Raw genomic sequence first — 12,022 nt, 5'->3', positions numbered from 1 at the left:
ATCCAATCATAAAGCAAGATGCAAATGAACAGCCCTCTCCGAGAAAGTCTAAGGGGATGAACAATCCGAACAGCCAATCAGCGCAAGAACTAGAACAGGACCAGACTACATTAGAATCGGGTTGTTTTTCCTGTCTGATTTTTATTTATTTATTTTTTTATTGAAAACAAAATAAAAGACAGCAATACGTTAATAAGTTTAAATACATATGATGCGTACTGATTAACAACCGTTTTAGATTCGGAGCTTGACCGACAATCGAAACAGCCAATCAGCACGAAGAAAAGGCGTGACGTAAAAAAGGCGCCTTATTGTGTTTTTGCGTTATTTCCGCTGGAGCAGGTGAGCGCAGCGGCATGGACGCAGTTGCGTGTTTGAGAGCTCTTACATTGACGGCTGGTTCTGCTTGTTTTGTATAAAATCTGGCTTCCTTCCGCGGCGAGACTTCGTCTGTAAGTAGTTTAGGCTTTTGTGCAGCTTTAAAGCTTACAAGGGTTGCAGCTGCAGGACTCGTCATGCTGTTGTTTTGGGCTGACTGTCTTACTGAATCTCGCTACAGCTGAATAACTAATATAGGTTAGTAATGATTCATCACTGGCCTCTAGATCTGCTCGCCACCGCTTGGTCGCTTTTGGCACTTTATATCTAGAGGAAACCTGCAGTTCTTCCAGTTCTTTAACTGCTGCGTTAGAGCTGGGCAATATGTCGATATGTATCGTGATCACGATAAGGATAAATATCAGGATAACGTTAAATATGGCCAAATTTATTTATTTAAGGGTCAGTATGAGCATATTCATTGTTGTCGACTCCACAGTAGCGATAAATCTGACAATTAGGGCTGAAATGTTGCTCATTTTTGTACTGCAGTTTTAGTTAGGCTGTATATATGCAACACGATTTAGTGCGAGAATTTAGCCTGTGATCTGCTTATAGATGAGTTAGACCAATCAGAAGCGTCCAAACACCCATGTGCTGTGACATCACAACCACAACATGCCAGAAAAAGAAAAAAGTGGAAATGTTGTCCTTCATTGCAAAATAAATAAATAAAAATAATAAGGCATGGGCCTCAATTTATAGAAAACAATCACAAAAACAATGCAGAACTGCTCGTATATTAATACATAGAGATTTTGCCCAAATCGTTGAAACCTAATGACATTATTTATGATTATCGTGATCACAGTATGTCACAGGATGCTTTTCTGAGTACCTTCAATGCCTTAACGTCCCTTCCCAATTGCTTGTTTGATGAAAAGAGAGCATAATTAGTCCGACGAAGTCTAAACTGTTGAATACAAGTGATTGGGTTATTAGGTTTTGATGGTGTTTTTAAAATGTGGCACTCCTTTGTGTATCCTAACTAAATTATTATTGAGACGCGTTGTTATTGTAAAAAAAAAACTTTGCCACCTCGCACATAACCATTATCCAATAAGCTAATCTAGTTTTAAAAAAAAAAGTCTGCATTTTGCTTTATTATTGGACGGTTGGGCAGAACCGCTCCAAGTAACAACGAATCACAAAGCTATATCAGTCGTGGGCTGGAGGGGGCAGTCATGGGCTGGAGGTTAGGGAACCAGCCTCATGACCGGAAGGTCGCCGGTTCGATCCCCAGAGCCGAAAGCACATGACTGAGGTGTCCTTGAGCAAGACACCTAACCCCCAACTGCTCCCCGTGCGCTGCGGATTGGGCTGCCCACCGCTCCGGGCAAGTGTGCTCACTGCCCCCTAGTGTGTGTGTGCTCACTAGAGTGTATGTGGTGTTTCACTTCACGGATGGGTTAAATGCGGAGGTGAAATTTCCCCGTTGTGGAACTAATAAGGGTCACTTAATATACAAATAAGCACTGTCAATATTTAGGCGACTGAATGACATACAACCAATCACAAAGTCAGTCTCGGTGCTGCATGAACTTTTTCAATCTTGCTGTACTTAACTTTGTAAATTATAACGATTGCTTGGTCACATTCTTACGATGCAGTGGATCCTCAGCCAGCACTGACTACCTCACTAACTGAAGTGTCTTGTGTGCTGGAATGGATCAAAAATGTGTTGTGGCTAGAACTCTTGTCTAGAACGCCTGCTGTTATGTTTACAGTATTCCAGTCCTTCTCATTCCCACTCTTTGAAACCGCATGCACTGTACAGGTTTGGTGTTTTTTCGGTGCTAGACAACTAAGGATTTATGATTATCTCAAAGGCATAATATTTGTCTTGGTAGATAATAGTTTAAAAAGGGTAAAAAAAGCTGCATCTATAACCTACAAATACATGCTAAACTTTCTCTGTAATGTTAATACAACTGGATTTAACCCTAGTTACTGCATTATATAAATATGTGTATATTTGCATCATTATATAAAAAATATCTTCCACATCAGCTCAGAATTCCCCACTCTGTGCGTCTCTATTCGCTCCTCATTCAGCTTAACAAGGGCTTGATAATAACCTGATGGTTTGAGGTGTATTAGAGCATGGAAAGTAAAACGGCTGCTTTTCTCTCTCGACTCTCCAGGTGAGTAGACCATGAAGGCACTTCCACAGGAGACTGTGCGTCTGCTCTCCAGCTCCCAAGTGATCACATCTGTACTGAATGTTGTCAAAGAGCTGGTCGAGAACTCGCTTGATGCTGGCTCTTCAAGTCTTGAAGTTAAATTGGTAAATGTGTAATGTGTATATAGTTTACAACTACTTTAAAAGACAAAACTGCAGCACCTCAAATCTTCATGCCTTGTTTCACTTAAGGAGAATTATGGTTTGGATCGTATTGAGGTGCGAGACAATGGCTGTGGAATCAAGGCTGCTGATGCCCCTGTTATGGCAGTGAAACATTACACATCTAAAATTTCCTGCCATGAAGACTTAGAGTGCCTGGAGACATATGGCTTCAGAGGAGAGGCACTTGCATCCATATGTGCCATTTCTGAGGTAACAGTGCTTTGTCTTCAGCCAGCTACAGAAGACCATTCACTCCACCGTTATTACTGTCACCTGTCAAAAGTGCACAAACTGCAGATTCATATCAGATTAACATCACTCTGCAATTTTTACAATCAGCCTATAATAATTCATACTGGATTAAAGTCATTGAAGGGTTAGGACTATCAGACTGTAATAACTTCATACATTGAACAATTATACTGGGTTATTATTACTGAACAGTTATTACTATCAGACTGTCATAACTGCTTACAATGAATATTCATACTGGATTAAAAGCACTGCACAGTTTTTACCTTCAGGCTGTAAAACTACAACCAATGAAAATTCATACTGGATTAAAGTCACTGAGAAGTTATTACTATGAGACTGTAAAATACTACATACATTGCACTTGCATTCATGTGTGTCATTCATGAGGTCACAGTACTCTGCCTTCAGCCAATTACAGAAGAACATTCACTCCACACTTATTACTGTCACCTGTCAAAAAGTGCCCACACTGCAGATTCATACTGGATTAAAATCACTCTGCAATTATTACAATCAACTGTACAAACTACATACATTGAAGATTCATGCTGTATTAAATTACAGCATTCAGTATTCAGTATACAGTATTCAGTGCCAGACTGTATAAACTGCACTCAATGAAGATTCATACTGGATTAAAATCACTCCACAATTATCAGTGTCAGACTGTAAAACCTACACATGCTCCAATTCCTACAGCACCTCTATAGGTAAAGTGTGAATAGGGCTTATGATATAAATATTTTTTTAGAATTCTTCATATTGTTTCTTGCTTTCCTCTTCCAGGTAGTTGTTACAACCAAAACAGCTGAAGATGATGTCAGCACTCAATATACACTTGACCTCAGTGGGCATGTTATCTCTCAGAGGCCATCACATCTTGGCCAGGGTAAGCATTTCTCAATCCACAATCATGTAGTTTTGGCAATGCTTTTACTTGAAAAACAAAATTGAAAAACAAACCTTTTACCTTTTTCCACAGGGACCACAGTGTGTGCACTGAAACTGTTCAAGAACCTCCCTGTCAGGAGACAGTATTACTCCAACTCTAAGAAGTGCAAAGAGGAAGTGAAGAAGGTGCAAGACTTGCTGATGGCTTATGCAATTATCAAGCCAGAGCTGAGGATCATATTCACTCACAATAAGGTTTGGACATGAGACGTGGATTTTCTCTTTTTCCTGTGAATTGTAGGCAGTAGTGGTTGATCGCTGTTGAGTTTTCCTATTTTTAATGCCTTTTTTCTGGGAACATGTTTAAAAAAGAGTCAGTAGTGTTGACAAATGTATTCATATCTGTCTTTAAGAAACTGAACTGTGACGCAGGTTTTGTTGTTTTGACTCTGGGTCTTTATCTTCACTACATTGTCAAAAGCATATGATCTTGAGTGATATTCCGTTCTTAATCCATAGGGATTAATATGATGTCTGCCCACCTTTTGCAGCTATATCAGCTTCAACTCTTCTGGAAAGGTGTGTTAGGAGTGTGTTTATGGGAATTTTTGGCCTAATAGTTTACGTGAGCGCATAAGTGAGGTCAGACACTGATGTTGGACGAGAAGGCCTGACTCGCAGTCTCTGCTCTAATTCATCCCAAAGGTGTTCTATCACTTTGAGGTCAGGACTCTGTGCAGGCCAGTCAAGTTCTTCCACACCAAACTTGCTCATCTATGTCTTTATGGACCTGCTTTGTGCACTGGTGTGCAGTCATGTTGGATCAGGAAGGGGCCATCCCTAAACTGTTCTCACAAAGTTGGGAGCATGAAATTGTCCAAAATCTCTTGGTCTGCTTGGTCTGCCAAATCCTGAAAAATAACCCTACACCATAATCCCCCCTCCACCAAACTTTACACTTGGCACAATGCAGTCAGATGAGTACTGTTCTCCTGGCGACCGCCAAACCCAGACTTGTCCATCGGATTACCAGGTGGAGAAGTGTGATTCGTCACTCCAGAGAACACGTCTCCACTGCTCTAGAGTCCAGTGGCGGTGCTTTACACCACCGCATTCGACGCTTTGCATTGTGCTTAGTGATGTAAGGCTTGGATGCAGCTGCTCGGCCATGGAAACTCATTCCATGAAGCTCTCTACGCCGTTCTTGAGCTGATCTGAAGCCCACATGAAGTTTGGAGGTCTGTAGTAATTGACTCTGCAGAAAATTGGTGACCTCTGCGCACTATGTGCCTCAGCATCCACTGACCCCGCTCTCGTGGCCGAGGTGCTGTCGTTCCCAGTTCCCAGTGGAATATTTAGTAGTGAGGAAATTTCACGACTGGACATGTTGCACAAGTGGCATCCAACCATGGTACCACGCTGCAGTGAGTGGAACACCTAATTTCAATTGTTTGGATATGGTGGATGAATACTTTTGGCAATGTAGTGTATATTGGTGGTCATCACATAGGAGTAGCAGACCTTTTTATACACAGTCCCTCATTTCAGAAGACCATAAGTAATCAGATAAATTGTACTTGTTCATTCAACTTCTGTCCACTAAGTTTGGAGCCATTTAGTTGGATTCAGGCAGTTAAACTGCTGTCTGCAGTCACAACATCAGTAAAGATGGGTGGTGCAATTCCATTGGGGCTGTACATCCCCAAGCCACCATGTTTCACATGATGAGGTGATTTTTGTTGGATCATGAGGCTTTCCATCACTCTGGTGCAGATTAATCTTCATCTAATTTCTTCATAGTACTTTGTCTCAGTCTGCAGGCTTTTTGTGTGTCTAGTGAACTTTATTTTGGCCTTTCTGGGCTCTTGAGTACGATGACGTGCTTTACTATCATTGACTCTTCTCTCTCAGCTTGCGGACCACAGAGCAGCAGTAGACTCCACGTGAACATGCCACGTCCAGAATCAACTGTAGAACTTCTGTTATCTCTCTTCTCTATAAACTACTAAAGAAACAAAACACAAATGGCTAAGTTAACCAAGCAACCGCTCTTCATAGTACTTGTATTCCCCTGGCAATTCAGTTCAGCCAGTTAACTCAGTCTAGGTGTAAATACGCTCAAATTGAAGTGGACATTATATACTTTAAGCTTATAATTATTGTTCTAGTTCACATCCAGTGCATTGGAGTACAGAGCCAAACCAACACAATACTTGCAAATTATACTGCACTTTTACTTAATAGCCCTTTTACTATTTGCAACAGAGTAATACAGAAGTTTTTTTTCAAATGCAAAGTACAGGAGAAACTGCACATCATTTTCAAGATTTTTCCAGCAATCTCCACTTGTCGTGGCAGAGAGGTACATGTTTTACCATCATCAACCTTACTAATGTTGGTTCACTGGTGGTTTTGGGTACTAAATAAAATGCCCATATTTGTGTTGTGGACATTGACCCCTGAAATCTTAGTGAACAGGTGGAGTGAAACATTTCATATCAGACCACTCTGACTTTGTTTACATCTCAAAGATTGAGTTATGCAGAAATGTATATTTTCCCTTTATATATAACCAGTTGTTGCTGTTGTGTTTCATTACATGACCAATGGCTTCTGGGCAGGTTGCCTTTTTTGGGTGCAGTAACATATTTGGCCACATGATGGCATCATACATCAACAAATGGCCTACACCGATCGTGCTACAGCATTATTTATGCCTAGTGCTTACTCATAGTTATTTACTTGATAATGTCCAACTTCCCATCGCTATGCTAATTTGACCAGTGTCGATCCCCAGAGCATCATATTTTTTCATGCCTGGGATGTTTTTCTACAATGTTTGTTTATCGCTGCTGGTTTCTTCTAGTAGAAGTCATAAATATGTTCTTGGTTTGATTTCAAAATCAGACCCTGTTAGCGGTCAAAGATAACATAAGACAAGCGTGCCTGCCAAGAGATAAATTCTGGTAGCACAGTGGGACAGAGAGAATTTTCTGTCACCAATCAGCTTTCCTGGAAAGCAGGAGCTGAAGTCTGGTACCCAGACATTTTTTGTGTTGGACTTCCATCTATAATAACAATTTGAGGAATGTATTCATAGTACCCATGAAGTGCATTTGGTTTAATGTATTGATCTCTGGCAACAGGCTGACTGAGAATCTTTAAATCAGCCTCACAACTTAGTGGATGATGGATTGTCACAGATTAAAGCTCAGCTTGTGTTCATGTTTTACCATGTTCCAAATGCAGGGTGGAAAGTGGTCATCTTTAACTGGTCTTTGTTCAAATTTAGCAGTGCAATGGCTAAAGCCTAATCATATAAGGCTATGGCCGAAGGCCTATGACTGTCATATAAGCCTAATGTAACAAGCAGAGCGGGTGTGAGGTTTACTGGCTTGATATTAAGTGCAATAGCAGATTGGTCTTATGAGATATGCAGCCATGGAAGTGAATGGTCCGTGTGACAGGTGGCCATGTAAGTGATACAGAAAGAGAGTTTTGAGGGTGTATGATTGGGTTTACGGTGACCCCCTCCCCCCCCGACCTAACATTTTTTATTAAATTAATTTTGTAGAACATCAGGGGAGGAGCATACAGTAATATCATCCAATCAGCACTTCCAGTCGTATCTCGTGTCACAAACTTTGCACTTCGTCCAGTGTTGGGTTTCATGAGTTCTCCAAAAGCTGTTTACTGGAGTGATCCTTTTACACTCACCAAATTGTGTGTTTCATAGCAGAGATGCATGCTGTGGACTGAATGCACCCCAGAAATCAACACCTTGGATATATATACTTGCTAGTGGAAGTGCCAACGACAGGCAAACGCATGGGTGTGAAAATATGTGTCCATTTCTAATGTAACTACCCTCCTTGCGCAGAAATGCCACATGCAGTAATCACAGTGATGTATGGTGCAGTCAGAAATGGCTTCATACTGAAAATGAACTGCGTGTCTTGTAATTTCGGTTCCAGTTTATTGTTGTTATATCAGTGCCGATGTCTTTCTCACAATAGCCATTAAAGTGTCAGTTTTACAGTGCATGCCTCACTGCAGTCATCTCCATAGATAATTAGTGAAAGCATGCAAGCACAAAAGAAGAATTAGGTAAAGTTGCTAAAGAATGCAAGCGCAATAAGGCCTGAGCCAGCAGTGCACATTTTTGTGCCTTTGCACTCCTTCTTTTTTGCCACTGACAGGGAAACCTCAATAGTTGATTTCTTAATCTCCAAAAGTGTCCAGGGGGTTAATTGTTTATCGAAAGGCTCTGATTGGTGGCTAGTGTGTGTGCGAGCACGTAATACCACAGGTGGTCTTATTTTAGGATGGGAGAAAATAGCTTGACCCGTTTTACCGTGTTGTTTCAGGCCATGATCTGGCAGAAGGCCAGGGTGTCGGATCACCGGACAGCGCTCATGGCCGTGCTTGGAGCAACCTCCGCAGCCAACCTGCTGCCCGTCCAGCATCGCCAGGAGCAACCAGAGGTCAGTGACGCTCTGAGAAAACATGGACGGAGTTATGGTTTCCAGCGAGAGCGGTGGGGTTCCAGCGCACAGCTAGCACGAGAGTTCAGAAGCTCTAAGACGGGTGGCTGTTGTTACACTGTTTATTTCCCAGATTTCTTTTTTTTTTACTACATAAAATAAAGAAACACTGAGAAATGTGCTCTCACCCATCTGTCCCAGCTCTGAGAGGGGAAAGGCAAACGTGTCGACAGACAACTCTCCCCGCAGCCGCACTTTAAAATATTCCAAATGAATCAACAGTGAAGCCTTGACACGTCATGTTGTGCTGAATTTCACTTTAAAACATTGCTCGGCTCCTGCTGAGCTGCAGGGTTCAGGGACTCGTGTAACAGTTTCGCTCCGTACGGCTCTCCTGTCCCAGGAGCGCTGTTTTTCTTCTCTTTGCTTGTGCATTCCGCAGCAATGAATTTTTGCATGAATGACTCAGCATTCTGCCCAGGTAGCCCCTTCAATAAAAACCGTACTCTCCCTGCCTGTGGGCAACAGTTGAACCTTGGTCATGCCTAATTTTTCTTTCATGTATGACCTACACATGGCCCACATTGAGCTCATAAAAACTCACAATAGAGTACTGTGCAAAAGTCTGGGGCCAAGCTGGTTATCTGAGAAGTAAGCATTTATTTTCTTTTAAAAGCACCAACATTAGAATAAACAAACATTAATAGTATTTGTGATTTAACAAGCTCTGCTTTAGGAGGCCCAGTATTTACAGTTATTTACGAATTCCCAGGAACCAAACCTGCATTCTTCTAACCAGCTCACAAGATTTTACTGCAACCAAAAAATGGCTGTTAAGTGATCCTTTTTTTTTTTAAATCCCACAAACGGGGAAATTCCACCTCTGCATTTAACCCATCCAAGTGAAACACCACATACACACTAGTGAATAAACACGCACTAGGGGGCAGTGAGCACACTTGCCTGGAGCGGTGGGCAGCCCTATCCACGGCGCCTGGGGAGCAGTTGGGGGTTAGGTGTCTTGCTCAAGGACACCTCAGTCATGGACTGTCGGCACTGGGGATTGGACCGGCAACCTTCCGGTCACCGGGCCAGATCCCTAACCTCCAGCCCACAACTGCCCCCAAACTGGGTTACTGGGTTAATTAGCCATGGGTCAGTAATTAATAATATTGGATTTACAAAAGTGCCAGTGTTATGCAAATTATTCATTCTTTTATTCTCTTAGTCACATGATTTTTGTTTTTTATTGCTTAGTCTTTATTTAACTGTTTCCTCTGTACCGAATTTTCAGTCTCTGGAAATGGAGATGTAAAATAATTGAAATAATTAATTGCAATTGATCACATTCTTTAATATATTAAATTACAATTAAACTCAAAAGTGAACCTACGATTCTGAAATGTAAAAATACAAAATGACCATCAGTGTCATGTATTTATTATTTTCAATATTTATTTTCAATTTGTTTCGAACTTGTTAGTGACTTGCATTCTGAGCAACAACAACAAAAAAACATGGCCATCGATAACTATTTTAACTATTTTAACACTCCCCTCTCACAGGGGTCGTGCAGTAGTCTTTCAAATGGGATTTTCCGGTTTGAAAACTGGGCAAACACTCTACTGATGACACATCTTGGACATGGGAATACACACTATATGGCCGAAAGTATGTGGACACCCCTTCTAATTATATAGTTTAGATCTTCCAGCCACACCCATTGGTAACAGTTATATAAAATCAAGCACATAGCCAAGCAGTCTTCTTAGACAACCATTGGCAGTAGAGTGGGTCGTACTGAAGCGATCAGTGAATTTAAACATGGCACTGTCAGGATGCCATGGCATAGGATGCTAGATCTGCTCCGGTCAACTGTTATTATCACGAAATAGCAGAAGTGTTACTATCATGAAATGGAAACGTCTAGGAGCAACAACAGCTCAGCCACTAAGCGGTAGACCATGCAAAGTCACAGAGCTTGAGAACTCAAGTGCGCAGCACATAAAAATTGCCTATGCTTTGTTGTATTGCTCACTACAGAGTGCACACAAGCCTAAGATCACTATGTGCAGTGCCAAGTGTTGGCTGGAGTGGTGTAAAGCAGTCTGCCCAGAGCAGGGGAAAAAGAATGCACGAGAGTGATGAATCAGACTATCTGACAGTCTGATGGACAAATCTGGATTTGGTGGATGCCATGAGAATGCTACCTGCTGGAATGCATAGTGCCAACAGTTTGGTGGAGGAGGGATAATGGTGTGGGGCTGTTTTTTAGGGTTTGGGCCCCTTCATTCCAGTGAAGGGTAATGTTATTGCTACAGCTCACAAAGACATGTTAGGCAATTAAATGCTTCCATCTTTGTGGGAACAGTTTGGTGAAGACCCTTTCATACCGTTCCAGTATGACTGTGCCCCAATGCACAAAGCAAGCTTAAAGACAATGATTTGATGAGTTTGGTCTGAAGTCCAGTGGCCTGCACAGAGCCCTGACCTCAACCCCATTAAACACCTTTGAGATTAATTATAAGATTCCAGAATCTTGTGGGAAGCCTTGTCCAGCAAAGTGGAAGCTGTTATAGATGTAATAGGGGGCACCTCCATATCACTGCCCATGGTTTTGGAATGGGATGTCCAACAAGGTCATATAGGTGTGATGCTCAGGTGTCGACAAAATATATTTCTGCTAGAGATAATAATAACTTTGAATTCACGTTATTGTTTAAGCTTTGCATTAGTGCATGGAAAAACACTTGAAACAGTCTTCTTGGGGGGCTTAAGACTATTTTTTTAATCAACAGAGATACAGAGATGCTCAATCGTGGATGTGTATGCGTTAATAGATAAAGAAAAGCTACGTATTGTAAATGTGATGTGAGTTACCAGCACATGCCTTTTCACCCACTACAGACAGCGAAGGACTGCATAGCAGCATTGACATCTGTGCTCATTTCCACAATCGCATCAAATTCTCGCGATGAATGCAGCAGTGATTTAAAGCAGGCCTGCATGAGTCACATTTTATAGGAAGGGAACGTATCAGAGGGACATAGCTGGGCTGTGTTGGCCCAGAGCCACACCCCTACTGTGCTGGCACCAATTATACTTTCACAGGGCAGCGAATGCAAGGGGAAAGCATTCGCTCACATGGCAGGCTATGTGGCATACACATTCTTTATAATTCCACCAACCGGGCAGCTTCTGATTTCATACCAGGTGGTAACACTGGTTCCCCACCACCTGTTTACAGCACCCTTCTCTTCCACTGTCCCTCAACCACACGCACATGCATGCTTAGAAAGATTTAATGGTTTTCTCCTTGGGAAAAGTTGCCGCACTGTTGGTAATTGAGCTGCTGGGGAGAGCTGGTTTCTGCTTGGTCACGGCAGGTGTAATCTGCTCACTCTGCTAATCCCTCCTGACAGATGTGGAGCGTGGTTCCTAGGCCATTTTAAAAAAAAAAAAAAAGAAAAAGAAAGAAAGAACTTTTATTGTTTTTGTTTTGAAAACCCTTCTTCAGGTCAGGTCATTATATAAGCCTGTGACCTTTTCACCTCTGTGTCCTGTTGCGATAGCTGCGTACGCTGTTGTCCTCATGCTTCAGCAACAGCCTTCCCATCATGAAGTCCAGTTCTTTCATTCATGTATTACAACTATGGAACGAGGCAGC

General features: G+C 41.9%; 1 protein-coding gene across 2 annotated transcripts in view; it reads left to right on the top strand.

Annotated features, from left to right (window-relative positions):
- Positions 1-328: 328 nt before the first annotated feature.
- The window catches only part of pms1 (PMS1 homolog 1, mismatch repair system component), a 36,219-nt gene continuing 24,525 nt past the window's right edge, over positions 329-12,022 (top strand). Inside the window, exons 1-6 of one of the 2 annotated variants that reach the window (XM_017713512.2) lie at positions 329-452; positions 2,523-2,665; positions 2,753-2,935; positions 3,767-3,869; positions 3,963-4,126; positions 8,239-8,355. In XM_017713512.2, coding sequence (XP_017569001.1) covers positions 2,534-2,665; positions 2,753-2,935; positions 3,767-3,869; positions 3,963-4,126; positions 8,239-8,355 — 699 coding nt within the window. In that variant the 5' untranslated portion in view covers positions 329-452; positions 2,523-2,533. Of the gene's footprint in view, positions 453-518; positions 577-2,522; positions 2,666-2,752; positions 2,936-3,766; positions 3,870-3,962; positions 4,127-8,238; positions 8,356-12,022 lie in introns of those variants that run through there. The other variant, XM_017713513.2, reaches the window with a different exon arrangement.

Source organism: Pygocentrus nattereri, chromosome 6 (genome assembly GCF_015220715.1).
Source record: "Pygocentrus nattereri isolate fPygNat1 chromosome 6, fPygNat1.pri, whole genome shotgun sequence".
NCBI classification, from domain to species: Eukaryota; Metazoa; Chordata; class Actinopteri; order Characiformes; family Serrasalmidae; genus Pygocentrus; species Pygocentrus nattereri.
Note: the sequence above shows the minus strand (reverse complement) of the source record. Positions and strands in the feature narration are given on the sequence as shown.